Consider the following 19,199-nt stretch of genomic DNA (forward strand, 5'->3'; position numbering starts at 1 on the left):
TTTACATAGTCAGCTTAGAGGTAGCCTCTACACAGCTGCACCTTTATCATGTAATGTTATTCCCCTCCACACAGTTACCAATACATGAGTGCATATATGCAGAAATATACATAGCCTGAGTGCAAGTGTGAACAATAGTATACTCCTGTATCTGTACAAAAGGTCTAAAATGCCTTCCAAACCAATAATAATGCAGTGCAGGGGGTTTTAATGGAATCGGACGCATACATTTTATATAGAGATAATCCTAGTTTATAAATCTGCAGATCCAGCTTCATGTGCAACAGGAGGGGCCATATTTGCCTAAAGATAGATTTTCTACAGTTGTCAGCTCTTTAGACATGATCTATATTGCCACCCTCTGCCTGGGAGTTATGGATGTCTGTAGGTAAATCTGGCACATCTAGTCTGTGCCTAAGTCTGATCTATATATACATGAAAGATGGCTATCCCTGCAAAGCTGCGTTAGGTTGTGGCCGCAAAGGAGTGGATCTTTTGGTTTGGGGGGGTATTTTGGACTTAACAAACCCCATTTAAGTAGATGTTATGCTTGAGCAGTGATAAAGTATACTTATTCTCAATAAAGGGCAGAAGGCCACTCACATACCATGATGTATACCAGATCCAACTTACATCAAACTCGCAGCGTAAGTTGGCTGGAACCCGAACGCTGAGCACTAAACTCCGTTCTGATTGCTGAGTGTTTTGTTTTAATGTTAGTTGAACGCATTAATCTCGCTCGTGTGTGAGCGGCCTCAGTGTCCTGCAAGAAGCATATGACAAGAAGGCACAATAGCACAAAAACCATGACGCCATTTTTCCTTATCCAGGTAATTTCCTGGTTCTTCTCATTTATAATTGAAATCACATTTCTGTTTCTGAAATGAAAGACACGACACGGGGGTTATAATCCTACGTTATATTGTAAAAAGCAACAATTATATCACCTTTTTTTTTAATCTTAATACAAAAATAGCACCACAATAATTGTAAAGTGTACAGTACCATAGTAACAATGGAACATCCTTAGCACAATATGAAAGCATTGATGTGTTCACTTAGCACCAATAGAAAATGCTACAAAAAGCTCAAAACAAACATACAGACCTAATGGAAAGGGAATGTCACTGGTTTGGTCAGACTTGTTCAGATTGTGTATCTGCATCTGATGCTACATGGCAGTGACATAATATTAAGGATATGAACACATTCAGTGGTAAAAGGCAAACTACACAGACTTACTATCCAGACAATGGTCTTACCACCCTCCAATTCATCCAAGCTTTTATTTTACAGACTATGAGCTCATACAGATTGGTCCTAAAGTGTCTCAGGAACAGAAAGACTTGATGGTATTACCTAGAAATTTGTGGATTATTCACCATTACTGTCTATGAGATTAGATAGTATTCGTTGGCTTTACTTTGCACTTAGGATCTTAGGACATGCTCCATATTAGGGGCAGGTGCCCCTTTTCCTTCTAGGACATACCGGCAATTTAAAACCATCTGCCAAACTCATGTTCCAGTATAAAATATAGATCTTCCCATATTTGAAGCAACTTAGTGTGCAACAAGTGATATGACTATTGACTGGTAGTTATTACTGTTGTCCTCTAGATGGCAGCACCTAACAATATAACCGTGATGGCAGTGCGCTAACAGTCAGGATGTGTGCCCCCGGTGGACTGTCCTGGTATGACTGCTGACCTTCTATAGGTTATGTTTCCCCCCCCCCCCTCAACTATTAAATTAATAACTATAAAATAATCTGGTTAAGGCTCCACATATAAATCATACTCACTACACCTGAATCTTCTTTGTACAATGCTGAGTACTCTGCTACGTATGATAATAATTACATATTTTTTTTATCACAACTATATGTCTGTGTTTATATACAGTATCCAGCAATATATAATATATACACATGTCACCTGTGGTATGCCTGGCATTAGTGGTATAGGTCTATATGTGAGTCATATACTAATCTAATAGTGATTACATACACATCATTGGTAAAGAAAACAATGAAAATCCTATCTATCCACTTTTTGGCAACCTATAACTAAATAAGCAGAAGCTAAGCCGGACAGAATAAATGGTAAGGAGTTGTCTGACTTGAATAAAAAATTGCAGCAATTTGTCAAGCAACATGTCTTCAGGTCTGGCACCAGCTCCCCGCTTCATGCCGGTGTAGCTTCCATGTCGTTGTCTTTTGACATGCTGTGCCAGAGCAGGTCACCATTATACCCAGTCACTGGTCTCATCAGGGACATAGCATGTGTGTATAGGTCAACACTGAGGCCTGTGAATAGCTACAGCAGTGATTTGCCCTCAAACAGTACACGAGAGGACAGCAATATCGAGGGAGCAGCATCAGTGTGAAAATAGGAATACAGAAGTGTGTTATTTTTTTTTACATCCCCTTTCCTCTAAGATACAATGGCTTTCTCCAATGGACTTCAGATGCAACGTGCATAGACCTGAGAAGAGGATCGTAACAACAGGGGTTACAAGCATAACAGCTGCTATGGGTCCTGCAGTGTCAGGGGGTCCCAGCATCTGACCCGCCACACTAAAGAATATCAGAGATGCGCAGGTATACCTATTATGCTGCACATCATACAGCATATGTTTATAATAGTGCATGAAGTCAAATCTGTGGCCTCTGACCCCCCCCCCCCTCCGGGATAAGAAAACTGCTGCAAATGTATAGCACATGACTGCTGCAAGAGGTGACTGGCTGTATGTGTCATGACATCATTGCTGCAGGGAGATAAAGACTAAGCTCGCTTTTATAGAAATTTTAGGAAGTCATAATGGTGTCCATGCAATGGAAGTAGTTGAGTGCTACCCCCAGCCCCCTAAGGCTACCTGTACATGAGCAGGTGCTTTACAGGGACTACAAACAACAGTTGGAAACCTGTGTGTCATTGCCCAAGAAGGACTGCCCAAACCGCAAATACTGTCAGGAATTGGACCTGCTTTAGAATTTGCTCAGGTAGTCACGGCCAGGGAAACCATGTTCATGTGTGTGAGCCCATTGTATTCCAATGGAATGTGAACTAGTCATTAAAAAAGGCCAGCGGCCGATATGCACATTTGTGTGCCTGTAGTCTAAGACAATCGCGTAAACCCTGTGGTTTACCCAATCCGATGGACTGCACACCTACATAGGACTGGAGTCTTGTACCGAAATATGATGCAAGGACTCCCTGTCTGCTGGCAGCACTGTAACGGTTAGGTATCCTAAGATAACACTCTGACTATCTGTCTCAATAGGAGGTACAGCACATATTGGGGCACATGTATTATCGCATCTGCGCCAAAAAATGCCAGGATTTTAATGTTTTTTTTGTGCGCAGAACTGTTGCGGATCATTTATAATGAGTTTGCGCCAGAAAGAACAGATGTTTCCGACTATCCCGACACCTCCATCTTTTTAAGTGGGCGTTGCCGAACCTTTCCACATTATCCTCCACATTTATGTGCATTTTGTCGACATTTTTAGGCACAATTTTTGCCGCACGATAGACCAGGAAAAAAATGGTCAGATAGCAAAATGAAGGCGCAGTCCATGTAAGATTTTGGCGCATATCTCATTGATGTCGGCATTTTTATGGCGCCCGACTGATCAGTTCCGTCTACCCATTAATTACTAACAGCCTTGTCCCACTTAAATACATCGGGCTGTGCTTTGCGGAGACTGATCTCCGATGCCGACAGACTTGCTTGGGCCACAATTAAAAAATCCCCCCCATTGGGTCTCTATACCAGCACCATCAATGCATTTTGCAACTGAAGTCCGCTATGTGTTCCTAACAGGCCCCAAAATGTTTAAATCATAAAATACACACACACATATATATATAACCATAGAATATAAGGACGGAATATAATACAGGGTGATAAAACATATACAAGGAGATATACATAGAGGCCGATACCTCAAAGTAGCAATTCCCACACTGTTTATGAAGGACCTTTAAAGGGTTTACATGACAGGAGCTGTGGAAAACTTTCCACCTGTCAAAAATATAAAAAATAAAAAAGAGGCAAAACTTGGAAGTCCATAGTACTGGAAATGAAGGGGGACATGATAACATAGTGGTATGGACACCATTGTGCCTACTGTCAGTCACGCTGTAGTGCAGTTTATAAAGTGACAGAAGACTATGGGTTACAGCCGCATATTTGTCTCCACAATGACAACAGATTATAAATCTAAAGCCGGCACCATCACACAAAAATGTAATTAGGCCCCTTAAATTGCACAGTGCCCCCCCCAACTACGGCTGCGCAGGGGGATTCCTTTCTTGCCAATTCTATGATCTTCCATCTGTCTGCCGTGTGTCTTACCAATAGATAAACAGACATTACAGATACGTCCTCTGTTAACTTGGCTTGACAGAATGAATGGAAGCAGTGACTGATACATGAAGCACCAATATAAAACAGACAGTAACATCAGTCACCAGCACCAATAGGATGAAGCACAGGAGTACATGAGTGGTGTAGTCCGGCATATTACACAGTAAACTTCATGGCAAGTTCTCCCCATATTCACATTATACAATAATGATAGACAGAAACATTATTGATAGAACCAGAAAAAGGAAAACCTGGTGGTAATATGTATGGTGTGAATATGCCCAGAGCTAGGCTGTCATCACTGTACACCATGTGTGATAATATTCTCTAAGCACCATAGCCCGGGGCAGTGCTTCATGTCAGGCACCACATTACAGCTGCTGAGTGCTATGCACCACAGACCATTGTACACTGGCACCCAGAACATGTCACCTTTTTTATGGGGGCAAACCGTTAAAATATATCACAGTTTCTCCAGTCTTGTTGATTTGCCTGAGAATAAATTTGTGTAATCCAGATTAAGTCACTTTAATGTGATAAACATCCAGGGGATGACCAGTGAAGCAGGAGAACAAGCTCAGCAGTATGCGGAGTACGTGACACTTGTTCTGTGATTTCAGATGTGACGTCATTGCCCCCTGGCATCATCACCCAGCACCATTGTGTTCAAGTCTTGTTCGCTGTACTGTGTTGTGGGTCACTAGCTTTGTGGCTGCAGCTGGGTGGCATAGAAGTCCCTGCAGGTCTGGCAGCAGCGTTGGTACCACCGCATGTCCTGGCACAGATTTTTTTCACGGATAACCCTGCAGTACACCGTCCATTGGTCTCCCGTACACTTGTAGGTCAGAGCAGCTGTAAGAAAACAATATAATATGTTATAATATGTGGCATTTACCCAAAATTTAGAGAGCATGTTGGCGGTTCATAGAGATGTGCAATGTTACATCACCTATAAATATATACACACATGGACAAAATTGTTGGTATCCCTCATTTAATGAAAGAAAAACCTACAATGGTCACAAACATAACTTGAATCTGACAAAAGTAAAAATAAATGGAATTTCTATGAAAATTAACGAAAGGCAGAAATTGCTTTTTTGCCATTTGGATAAATTAGCCATTTGGACAGAAATGATGGTACCCCTGAAAAAAAGGTGAGCAAAGAGACATGTTAAATCGTGGTGTGTCCACTAATTCACATCACAGTTGTCAGCCAGTGGCCTGGATATAAGGCTACAGCTGCACACTGTGAGGTTTGGTGACAAGGTTTGTGCCACACATGGACCAGAGGAAGAAAAGGAAAGAGTAGTCTCAGGAGCTTAGAAAAAAATTATAGACAAGAATATAAAAAGGTAAAGGTCCTAAGATCATTTCCAAGCAGCTTGATGTTCCAGTGACTACAGCTGCACATATTATTTAAAAATGTAAGATCTAAGAGGCTGTAGCCATCCTCTTTGGATGTGGCCATAAGAAGAAAATTGGTGACAAATCAAAGAGATGAATAATAACATCTCAAGATTATCAAGGGATTCTAGAGATGAGAGCCCATTGAGAGCCCACTGATAGAAAGCTTCAGTCGCAGGTCATGGGTTTTGCAACAGGATAATGACTAAAAATACACCAATAAAAACACCCAAAATGCAAAACATTGAAATATTCTGAATTGGCTTCTCTGACCACTGGCCTAAATGCTATTGACCATCTTTGGAAGGAGCTGAAACATGCCGTCTGGAAAAGGCCCCTTCACACCCCAGACAACTGGAGCAGTTTGCACCTGAGGAGTGGCCCAAAAGGTGCAGAAGTCTCATTGACAGTTACCAAAGTCGTGTGAATGCAGCGATTGCCTCAAAAAGTTGTGCAACAAAATATTATGTTAAGGGAGCCATCATTTCTGTCCAGGCCTGTTTCGTGAGTTTCATTTCTGTTGAAGCATGGTAGAAAAGCAATGTCTGCCTTTTTTTTCAAAATTTCATTTATTTTTACTATTGTCAGAGTCAAGTTATTTCTGAGACCATTGTTGGTTTTTCTTTCATTAAACAAGGGGTACCAACAATTTTGTCCACGTATGTATATATACAAAGCCCTATGGACCAAATATCAGTGACCCGTAGCCAGACAATGATGCCCAGACAGTACAGCCATCTATATTGTGCCCATAAAATATTGCCAGGATGCAACTATGTCGCCCAATATCCCAGGTTTTTTGCGTGTAGCTTTCTTTCCCTCCATCTCTCTCTCCACTATAAAAAAAAACAGTTTCCATCCTTCCTACATCAACTTAACAACCAAACAATATAACAAGAGAAATCTTTCCATATTACTAACCCAGTCTGGGAGAAGTGATGGTGTTGGCATTCGCTTTTTCATTACAGGCTTCTTGGTGACATTGCCTGTAGGCCACTGGCTTGGACAAGAAGGAACATTCATTTCCGTGACGGCCAGTCACCTTGTGCATACACTGTACCACTCGAGACTGCAATCCTTTCCCACATGTGGCCGAGCACTGCAAGTGGGGGGAAATAATCAGAAAAAGAAATATACATATGACACATGACATATACATGACACCCGGCGCTGTATAATACAGTCTATTGTTCCCGGCTCAGCTGAACTATTATTTTTTTGTAGGATTGCTGAAAATATATGCCCGGATTATCAGAACTTTATCTTACTTATGGGGTTTACCCACAATGGATATTTATCATTTAATGTGAGATTGAATGGAGAGGTGTTTGGACATGTACACTGATATCTGAACAAGGTCTACAAAAAGCATAGTGTTTCTACTATAGAGTATGATGGCCAGCAGGGTATCCACTTCCTTCAAATCTCTTACCATAGTCTTGCAGTGAGGAGAACCAATTATAGATTTATACATTTCTCCAATGAATAGGTGATAAATGTAAATGTAAGGGGTTGCATAACATAACTTACCTAAATACACTGATTATCCAGAGTGCCCTGTTCTTTAGCTACCTGCTTTGGACCAGTCCAGGTGGATTCATTTCTGTTCTATATTTCCTATATTGGCTTGTGCTTGATGGGAGCTGATTAATACCTGAGAAAGCTGTGATGGATGGCCCTGGCTTGGTTATCACACTATACAATCACCTAGCCACCCCAACACACAAGGCTGGTCCCTTGGCAAAACAGTAAAACGCCCTCCTATGATAGGCACAAAATACAGGTTGACCTCGCAAAAATGGGCTGGGTATCTGAAGGTTAAGACAACTTGATAATCAATGTTAAAGGACATCTACCGCCAGGGTCAATAGTTGTACACCAAGCACACTGACATACCGTACTGGGGTATGACCTCTCTGGCAGGGTCTGCTCTTCTTTAAGCTTTTTATGCCCTGGTTTTTAAAAAAAAAAAAAACTTTTGCATAATATTTAAATATTTAAATGCTTTTTTTTCTTTAAAACAAGGACATAAGAAGCTTAAAGAAGCGCAGATCCTGCTAGAGGGAGCGTACACCAGTATGTCAGTGTGCTTGGTGTACAATCCTTCATTCTGTCCTTTAATTCTACTTCGATATACTATTTGTGTCCTGTTTCAGGGTGTTTTTAAATGAACAGGTAACAAAACTGAGGTCCAGCTAGTGTGAGTGTTAATTGAAAACCTTCTAGAACAGTGGTTCTCAACCTGTGGGTCGGGACCCCAGCGGGGGTCGAACGACCAAAACCGGGGGTCACCTAAAGCCATCGGAGCCGCAATTTTACTGTGTTTTTACTGTGAGTTGCATGGTTTGGGGTCACCACAGCATGAGGAACTGTATTGCGGGGTCACAGCATTAGAAAGGTTGAGAAACACTGTTCTAGAAGAACCTGGAGGAAGGCAAATACATCTCATATCTCTACACTTTATATTTAATGTGCTTTTAAATGTAGATTATTGTGAGGTTCTTAATCAGCGTTGCCTTGATAGTTGTGATAGTCGCGAGGATCTGTCATCAATACACCATTTGTGGAGCTGAACCAAGTTCACAGCAAGGGTCCTCGCAACTAATTAAGAATGAGATATCGTGAATGCTTTCCTTAGGGCACTCAGTGATGTCAGTGTTTTTCCCATTTAATAGGCAACACATGTGCTTTTAAAGAAGAAACCACTTGCTGCTTCAGCATTATTGCCTTAAAACTCATTAAGTTCCACATGCAAGGTTTTCATGGAATAAGTCTATGAAGATTTTGTAATCTACTAACCTTGGACCAGTCTCCAGTCTTCCACTCATAGCAGCCAGTGTAGTCTTCACATTCTTCCTCCTCTCGTGGCCTTGTAGCAGAATCACATTTACCCCTGGTATTGGTGCAGGATATTCGCCTCTTCTTGGTGCCCTTTCCACAGTCAGAAGAGCACTAAAATACATATATGATATCACTAAAATATATATGTCTATGAAAAAGCTAAAAACTGATGAACTGTTTATTTAGGAAAATACAGGTCTAACACAAAGCTAATTTTAGGAGAGACTACGGTACATAAGGTTGGTGCTAGACAGTGACCTGTAATGGTACAACTTGTGATCACAAGATAGTGCCACTACATTGTGCCCACTGAGAAATTCAAACATGCTGGGTTTCTGCTAGACTACCTACCTACTTACTACCCAGGGCCGGCACCAGCACTGGGCATACCTGGGCAAGTGCCAGGGCCCAGAGCTGCATAAGGCTGTACATAAGGAATCCATGGGGTTGAGGGGCTGTATCTAATGGATTCATTGGGTATGAGGGGGGGCTTTAGGTATGATAAACTAGGGAATACTTTAGGGAACAGGAGACTTTTAGTTTCTGAATTTTTAACGTTGCCATGTGAGTTCACTGCAAAGGGGCCCACTGAGGCCCAATCGCCCAGAGGTCTCCCGAATCCTGGAACCGACATTGTTACTACCATTACAGGTAGTTGCTATTGGAAGCTTGATGTTAGCAATTTTATGTTGCCTGGCCCTTAGTTAACATGTAGCCCTAGTCTAAAGATCAGTCATTTATAGTGGTTTATGAGGTTCTGCCAGAGGCAAGGCTTAGTAGGTAAAAAAAAACTGGCCATTGAAAAAAAAGGGAGGGGGGTCTTCTCACAAGAGTGGTCTTCTGGAGAGGTTGCACTGTTTAGTGTTATAAAGAAATATTGCAGTATGATGTACAAATGATTGCAGGTTTTGAAAATGTTAAATCTTTTTAGAAAATATAAAAGATAGATATAAAAAAATTTTAAATGATAAAATTAAAAAGCAGGGACATTTACTATGATTTGTATTGATTGTAAATACTGAAATGTTGGCAGAAATTGATTCTTTGTCTGCAAGTCTGCAAATTCAAAAAACAAAAAAGAAAAAGCAGATTTTATACATGTGTGTTTGTGGCTGGGTCCTATCTGTTACATACTGTGTGATTTATCTGCACACTGTTAAAAAAAAAGTTATATATCTCACACCACAATTGGCAAGTTTTTTTTGGTAAACTCGCCACAAAATAATAAAGTTACCGATATGTGTACCCCAAACATTTTTTCAATGAGGTTTTACAAACATAATAAAGAATAAATAAAAAATTGTCATAGTTTTCAATGTAATGACAATTACTTTTAACCAAACAATGACAGATTTACAGTTTTCACATTCTTCTCCATAGAATTACGGTAATAAAAGTTAAAGTGAACACTATGGGGCTTAAAACAGAAACTTCTTTAGATTTACAATGATATCAGGATGAGAGTAAAATTGAGAATTTTTTGCATGTTATTAGAACAAACTTTGCTAGCCCATAAAATAAAAAAGTGTTTTTTGTGTTTTTTTCAGGAGAAATTTGAAATTTATTTTCATGTACATAATCCCTAATGTTTTAAATTTTTAAATACATTTTTGGCTTAAAAGGTGAACAAATAATAAAACATAATACATTGTAGGAATTTTTCTGGATGTAATATAGTGTTAACCTTTTGCATACATGCTAAAACCAAGTTCCCACCCACTTAGACTCCTAAAGCCTAAGCCATAAATATTCTATGGTAAAGAATTTGGGAACCATGACCACTCCTGTATCTATCTATCTATCTATCTATATATATATATATATAGATATAGAGAGAGATATATCTATGTATCTATCTATATATATCTATATATCTATATATCTATATATATATATATATATATATATATATATATATCTATATATCTATATCTATCTATATATCTATATATCTATATCTATCTATATATCTATATCTATCTATCTATATATAGATTATCTATCTATATATATAGATATAGAGAGAGATATATCTATGTATCTATCTATCTATCTATATATCTATATATATCTATATATCTATATCTATATCTCACACACACACACATACAGAGGGTGGTCATGGACCAGTTAAAATATGATTTCACTGGAAAAATACGAGCCCTCTGTCAACAAAAATTTTGAAAAATGTAGTTAATTCATTTTGCCCTTTTTGATGGAGTTTCCTGAACCCATGTCAGAGATCTGAGCATAGAAGGTATCTGAATACCAGCATACATTTCAAGTGTACCTAAAACTATGATGCAATTTTTCCCCCAGAAATGTATAGTTCAGGTGATATTAGTAAACTTTGTATCATACTTCATTCAGTAAAGCAGCTTCTCTGCAGGGTCAGATTAAGATTGCCATGGGCCCTGGGCTGTATGAATATTATTGACCTTACAGGTCTGGAAGTCACTTCCTACTAGAACCAAACTTCCTGAGGATGTACAAGGATTTCATGGTCAAATGTCCTTCTCAGTATAATATTTGGTGGGTGGTTTGGATGTCCATGGGCCCCCTAGAAGGCTTGGGCCCCAGGCTACTGCCCAAACCATATTATGATCCACTACAGACTCTCTGTGCCTTGTTTCTGCTTTCTCCTTATGTGATAAGTGTATCTGAAAGCCTTCAGCGTCTGTCCATCTCAGGATGACAAGCTACAGATTAACTCTTTCAATACCTACAGAACTTCTCTAATATTTCAGCTCTCTGAGGAGATCAGACTATCCAAGGAATATCTATAATGCGTTAAGCCATGAGACACTTTATCAGAATCTTTTATGTCACGGGTGGTTCGGCGACATCTCTGGTCGCGGGCTCACCCGTGCCCCTCTGCGCGTCACCCGCGTTACCCGTCCTGACTCCTGTCTTGCCTCCTTCAGCCATGCGTGCACGTTCCTGACTCCTAGGGTTGCGTGCGCACCGACTTCACTAGATTTAAGTTAATTGGCACTGGCCACTTTCAGAATAGCATGTAAGCCTACCTCTTCCAGCACACCCTGTCAGATCTTCGTGCCTTGTGCCTTACAGAAAGCTTTGTCTGATGCCATGCGCTATTATTATGATTTCCCGGTGTGATCCCGATTCTGTTCCTGATTACACTCCTCCGCTGCCTGCCTTGACCTATTGCTATGTCCCCGACACTGATCCCGTGCTACCCGTCCTGATCTCCTGCCTGTCCCCGACTATGAGATTGCCTGCCGTTCCTGTACCTCAACCATGGCTGCCAGCGCGGGCTAGTCGCACCTGTGGAACGACCTGGTGGTACCACGCCACAGCAAGACCATCCCGCCTTGCGGCGGGCTCTGGTGAAGACCGGGTGACACCAGTCCCAGGGATCCACTACCTCCGATCCTGGCACTTCATCCCTAAGCTGTCAGTGGATATAGGACAGGAAATAGAAGGACACTGGAACAGATTTCTTTAATGTAGTATATTATAAAGTTTACTATTATCATCTGCACTATTTATTGATAAAAATTTTGTGGAAAGTTTTGTTATACTTTAAGTTGGGATAATAGTTGCTTTATGCTTTTGGCTAGAAGAATATCTCCCTGGTTCACTGATATACAACACTATCCTTGGGCAGAATTTGATCTGTGAGCTGAAGCGACTGAACAGTGGCCAATATAAGAAATAAAGCTTCAAATCCAAGCAGCAACAAAAGACATTCTTCATTTGATATTTGGAAATCATCCATTTCATTTTTTATAAGCCGTGACTTTCTGACCTTCATTCGGAAGTAATTCCTTAGTAATGAACATAAAGCAGCAGAAACTACTTGTGCCATCATCTAAGCAGAATCCTTTATTTACTGGGAATGTGATTCCATGAACTCAATTCCATTCTATTGTCCGACATCTGAGGTGACCCAGGTCTAATGTAAGACCAGTCTAACTTACAGGGCTGTGATTAACATGGTCCTGGGGAACATGTGCAACTCTATCTAAGAGATAAAGGTTGTCTGAAACTGGATCATGCAACAGAACGATGATTCCAAGCACAACGGCAAATCTACAACAGGATGGCTGAAGATAAAAGAAACACGGCTCTGCAATGACCCAGTCAAGACCTCAATGTAATGTTATAGCAGATCTTAAAGGGGTTGGCCATGTAAACAAAAAATAGTTTCTCAGTGGCCACTGGAGCCTTGGGTTACGTGACCTCCGTACAGTAGAACTCGGGATTCCTGTGAAGTCCCATTTCCTGATAGCTTCTGCACTCCCCTTCAACCACTGATAAGGGAGTGGTTAATGGTGATGTTTAGGTGTGTAAATGGTGATGTATGGGTGTGCATGCAGTCATGACTGCGTGGCCCACTCCTTCAAGACATTGACAAGGGTCACTTGAAGCTCCCGAGAAACTTAACTAGGATAAGAACAATATGGGTGACCCTATTAGGGTCATATACACTATTTTACCAGAGTAAGTATAAATGGCTTACCCCTTTAAGAATATTGTGCATACATGAATTTGGTGGAGTTGGAGTCGAAGTTAGGGAAATTGAGTAGTTGGAAGTTTGGCTTACTGCTTTTCAGTAACATGCAACTTAGTAAGGGGCACCATAGGGATGGTTATTGCTTGACGCTGTAGAGGTTGGGGCCAGTTTAGGGTGAAAAAAAAAACCCTGACAAGTTTCCTTTAAATTAATTTAAAAAACGGAATATTTTTCCATAAATCTATATGATCGATTTGCTCTATAACAGACTCCACGTAATGTTCTATTTAACAGATTCCATTTAAATAGCTAGGAATATTATTAGATATATACGGTTTCATAGTACATATGAATCTTTCCTCTCCCCGCAGTATTAAAAATGAACTTGAGACATCTAGAGATGATTTACTTTAGAAGGTGAAGGGTAGTTTATACTAAAAAAAAATACACATTATACAGAGAATGTTTAAACAATGACATCAAACTTTAATTGGGACGACTGTAATGCTATCAGATCCTTACCACTGACCACTCTGAAGCCTCCCAGATGGACAGGCAGTCCTGACCCTCACATGTCTGTCTTGTCGCTGGTTTGGGTCCCATGCAGTAGATATCTCGGGTGGTGACATATGTGCCGTTCTGCAGCTGGAACACACAGGACACTTCTCTCTGCTGAAAGCCTTTTTCACAAGTGGCTGAGCACTGACCCCATGAACTCGTCACCCATCTGAAGAATGAAGGGAAGGATTACATTGTACATGGATTACACTGAAACCTTAGCAGATGAGGATGGCATTAAGCCGGCCATGCAGAGTTTAATCAAAGTGCAATGATTTTATAATGGAAACTTATGAAAGTACTCCAGGAAAATGCCCCTGAGGCACTGGGTTTCTGTAAGTGGTTGGCTGCACTGATGGCCAGTGTTTAGTTGTTATCTTTGTTATCTTTGCTGATAACAAGTCAGATAAACTTTCTTTGAAAAATCACAGAATTGCCCTCTGTTTTCTACTTTTAGTAATTGCACTTAGTAAGGGCATCTTCAGACAAAAATATAACTTCAACAAAGTCCACTACAGATACCAAAAGTAAAGGGATTCTTTTTTCAGCCTAGGCTATATTGATACCACATCCATACAATATGCCATTGATATCAGATTGACACTTGGTGCCACCGTTAATAAGAATAATTCTTTATCTATATAGCGCCTACAGATTATGCAGCGCTGCACAAAGCTTGCCAAATCGGTCTCTGTCCCCATGGGGCTCACAATCTAATCAATCACCTAATTCCAGCTTCCTCCAGCTCTGAAGACCTGGTTGTTTATCTATGTAGTGGCCGGGACGGGAATTTCAGCTGCACTCCCATAAGAATAATACATTATTACTTTGTCCACTACGCAGAAAACTGGGCTGTTCTTTCAGAGGAGCCAGGTCTGTCATTTAGGACCCCCTGCAATCCTATATTGATGACCTAGTCTATGGATAGGTCCTCCTAATATTTAAGCTGGAAACCCTTTTAAATTTTTTTTTTTTAATTTGAACAGTCTATGCTAATTACTTTCCTAACATATATCAAATGCACGGATGTATAGATCCACTGCATAAATATACAGATAAATGAAAGTGAAAGAGATAAATGAAAGTGAGAGATTATGACATGTTATTTATAATGTACTTTACAGAAATCTCCTGAGCTCCCCCTAGGGGTGGAGTTGGAAAGGCAGGATTATATCCTGTAACTGCTTTAATGAATGTTGATGGTTAGCATTACTATTGGAGCCATTCTCTTGACTTCTGATATTTTCAGTGCTGGAAATGATTTCCTATAACTTCTTAATGGCTGACTGATAGCTTGAAACACCTTTTATAGTCTGTCAGTAGTAGGTTAGTGAGGTGTCTTCACAGTACACAAAATATGAGAACTTCCTTTTCATCCGTGCCTTTCATAAAACGTCACAGGCTCTGTCCACCTGCCACTGGAGACCAGTGAATTTTTCCAGATGCCACATAACTCTTTCCATGCTGGAAGGATCAGCATTGTGTCACAAGCAGAGGTTTGCACATATGTTATTTCATCATACAATGAAGAGTCATTATACAGTGAATGAAGAGTCATTAACCCCAAAAGACACAACACCAACAATAATACAGCACAAGACAATGAATCCGTCCTTGTCTCTGCATGTGAACAGTCCCCCATCCCAGATGTATAGTGAAAGCCAGCCACTTACCCGGTGCCACTTCTGTACTCTGCCATATAAAATTTTATAGAGTAGAAGGCCAAGAATAAAGCTATTTTACAAGACAACTTACTTTGGAAAGATGCCCCTAAAGAGAACACAGGAAGACGACTAGAACTTATAATAAAATGGGAGAATCTACAACATTCCGTCAGAATTCACGGATAACAGGGTCTGGTTAATGTAAGGTAATGACACCACAAGAAAAGGAAACAATAACCAAAATGTATAAAGCATAAAATATTATTACTTTATTAGATCAATTAAAACAGATCCACTTAAAACGACAACATATGCAGAAATAATCCACCAATAGTTAAATAACTAAGTATACATGATAAATAGATCACGATAAGCCTGTATAGAAGGTAGGGAAGGTGTAGTCCTAAGAACCAGTCAAAGTATTTGCTAACAAAGAAGTATTGCATATTACCTGTACATTCTTGGTCTTTGTTTTTTCAAATCTAGTTACCAAGATTGCTACATAGAAAGAGCTCCAGAACCAAGCTTCCTACATAGATACATGATCCACTCCAAGGTTACTACATAGATAGAGGAATAGAAATAAACAGAGAGAGACGTCTTATACTGCAACAGATTTACCAGGACGATAAATCTGGCACAGTATAAGACTGTCTCCATGCAGCTCCCCTTCATAGGAGAAGATAACAGAGATTGGCCATGTTAGCGTCTTCCAGCCACAATTTGCTGTCCCCATAGAGATCACTGCTATGCCCCCCTCATAGCCAAAATAGTAATAGAGACTATCTACTGTAGTCAATATAGAAATAGTGCCCCCACAGTAGCCAATATATTAATAGTGTTTCCACAGTAGCCAATATAGCAATGGTGGCTCAACAGGAGCCAATATAGTAACAGTGCCCCCACAGCAGCCAATTTAGTAACAATGCCCATCCACAGTAGCAATATAGTAATAATGCACATCATTATTACAGTAGCCAATAAAGTAACAGTGTTCCTACATTAGCCAATATGGCAACAACAATCCCCACAGTAGCCAAGTCACAGTTCCCCCACAGCAGCATAGTTACAGTGCCCTCACAGTGTCAATATTTACAGGACCTTCCACAGTAGCCAAGAAACATTGCCAAACACTAGCCAACTCCGTGCCCCTGCCTCTTCTTACTGCCGTCTGCCAGGTCAGGCCCCGCAATTGCCATCAGTAGATTTGGCCCAGAGCAGGCGAAAACATTATGACATGTTACCTGTGCCGCTTCTCTTACGCCACACGTTGGCAACCTGTGAGATGTAGTGTGCTATAAAAAGCTGGGATCCGGTTACTCCTTTTCTAACAGGGACTGTGACTGTAGTCAAAGTACTGCTCCCCCCCAATGGTGGCCCTGAGTAAGGGAGTGATGTTCAACCCTACAGCTTTTTGCAACAATACCTTTCATTGCTTTTATAGTCTCGTCACGATGTTAACATCTCTTTAACTCAAGTAAGTTGAGTTTTTGAACTTTTACATGGTTGCAGTTAACCACCTGACCAGCAGAGAGAGCAGGCAGACATAACATAGCAAACCCAGAATAAATGAGACCCAGCTGAGGGGTTAAACTAATGCATTCACTCAGACAGAAAATAATCAGGTGAATGTGGGTTTGGGTAGCAGGTCCCACCACACCCAGTCCCTCCAGAGTAGCAGGGAACGTTTTAGGATAATACAGCTGCACCAGTCCAACCTTGCAGTCCAACACTAACATTCCAGTGTGATTGCCGAGAGAGGCTCCCTGCACATTTTCCAGCCCGGTAGTCTGACTGTCTGGGCTGCCAGCACTAACAGGGAGAAATCCCTGCTCTGCTGATTAACACAGATCAGCCACAACTGTGAAAGCCCCTATCTGGGGAGGCCACATACAGTGTGATGGGCACAGGCTGCTCCCCTGGAACTGGATGTAATGCTGCAGGTGCCAGTTTTAGGAAAGATTACAATATGCTTATACTTGTGGTTCAAAACTATGTAGCTTATATGTAATAAAAAAATGACAACAGCCATTCTTCTACAGAAGATTAACCCCTTAAAGACTCGGCCTATTTTGAAACTTCAGGAAATCTTTTTTTCCTAAATATCATAAAACCCATTCAAAATCTACAATTCTGTTGTCAGGACTAAAATCCTGGGGTCCTGGGTTCGAATCCCACCCAGGTCAACATCTGCAAAGAGTTTGTATGTTCTCTCTTTGTTTGCATGGGTTTCCTCTGGGTCCTCCAGTTTCCTCCCACACTCCAAAACATACTGTTATGTTGTTTAGATTGTGAGCCCCATTGGGGACAGGGAACGATTTGAAAAGCTCTGTGCAGCGCTGTGTAATCTGTGTGCGCTATATAAAGAATTATTATTATTATTACTGTGCTGATTAATTGTATAAATATAATGTAATTGTAGAATATAATAAAATGTACTGGGAAAGGGGGTTTCTGTTTTACTAACTGCTGCATTAAAGGGGTATTGCCACCACTATTTCAATTTAATCAATCCCTAAACAAAAATATTTCTTCAATTTATTGTTTTTGTTTTTTTTTCACAAAACCTACCTACATGGCCATAATAAACTGTAAATAGGGCTTACATGCCCCTGGCAACAGCTCTGTGTTGATATAATATATACTGCCACCGCCGCTCGTCAGCAGCGGTGGCCGCGCATGCACCTGGAAAGAGGCTTTCCAGCCTCCGAACCTGCCAGGAAAATGTGAACGTGCATAGATAGCGCATGCACAGTTCACATAAGCCGGCCACCTCGCTCGCTTAAGCAGGATGGCTGTGGGGCATGCGCAGTAGCTTCACTGCTGCTTTTATATGAAGAGAACTTAGCAATGCCAGCATGCTACTGCGCATGCCTTGGAAGACGTCCTGTTCTTGTGAGCGAGGTAGCCGGCACATATGAACTAAGCGCGTTCACATTTTCATGGCAGGTTTGGAGGCCAGGGAGCCTCATTCCTGGCCGTATCTTATGTCAGTTATGGGCATGTAGGTTTTTTTTTTTTTTTTAAAAAAACAATAATTTGAAGAAATATTTTATTTTCTGTTAGGGATTGATTAAAACCAAACTTGGTGAGATGAGAATACCTTTAAGGAGAAGGGGAAACTACTTGCTTATTGATTTCTAGAGAAGGAATGAACTGTACATGAGCAGTGTATATGCTATGCCAGGGCCGGGACCCTGGTGTAGCATAGGTTTGGCTGGAGAGCAGCGCTCACCCCTCCCCTCTCCATAGTGATGTGCAATCGGAAAAAGATAGAGCATGCCAGGTGAGATAGGCGTCTGTGCAGCCGGACAGTCGTTATGTGCAAGGAGTACTCTAGTGCATTCCGATGAACTTCAGCGCAGCAGCGACACCTGGTGGACGTCGGAGGAACTACCTTAGTGAAAACCCGAATCCTCCGCAGAGAATGCACCGCTGGATCGCGAATGCACCGGGTAAGTAAATCTGCCCCACTGTGTCAAAGATGTTGTTCTCACAAAATTACAACTAAATTGTCAACAATCAGGCGATCCCAAATGTCAAAGTAATGTGTTCTCCACAGATGTCAATAATGAGATGAAACACTTCTATACATGGGATAGTTAGATCCAAATTGAAGAGCAATAAGAGTCTGTAAGTGATTATATAATTCCCTTTCTATGAAGAAGATGGGAAGAGGATGGGCATGCTTTATCAAGATCTGAAATGATATATATAATTGTTCTACGCCCAATCTCCTGGGATTGGCCAGCCTCAGGCCTGATAGCAGATTAAACAGACATTAGTTGTATGGACAATTTGCTCCTATTCAATGCAAATGAGTCCAAGTAAAATGAAGGTAGAAGTTCTCATTTCATCATTTTAATGTTTCAGATT

At 40.7% G+C, this 19,199-nt stretch overlaps 1 protein-coding gene across 2 annotated transcripts in view; it reads right to left on the reverse strand.

Annotated features, from left to right (window-relative positions):
- Nucleotides 1-917: 917 nt before the first annotated feature.
- Nucleotides 918-19,199, reverse strand: part of ADAMTS17 (ADAM metallopeptidase with thrombospondin type 1 motif 17) — a 145,800-nt gene continuing 127,518 nt past the window's right edge. For both annotated transcript variants that reach the window (XM_072148604.1, XM_072148603.1), the window contains 4 exons: nt 13,624-13,828; nt 8,580-8,732; nt 6,702-6,879; nt 918-5,225 (listed from right to left, as the gene is read on the reverse strand). In XM_072148604.1, coding sequence (XP_072004705.1) covers nt 5,074-5,225; nt 6,702-6,879; nt 8,580-8,732; nt 13,624-13,828 — 688 coding nt within the window. In that variant the 3' untranslated portion in view covers nt 918-5,073. The remainder of the gene's footprint in view (nt 5,226-6,701; nt 6,880-8,579; nt 8,733-13,623; nt 13,829-19,199) is intronic.

Source organism: Engystomops pustulosus, chromosome 4 (assembly GCF_040894005.1).
Source record: "Engystomops pustulosus chromosome 4, aEngPut4.maternal, whole genome shotgun sequence".
NCBI lineage: Eukaryota > Metazoa > Chordata > Amphibia > Anura > Leptodactylidae > Engystomops > Engystomops pustulosus.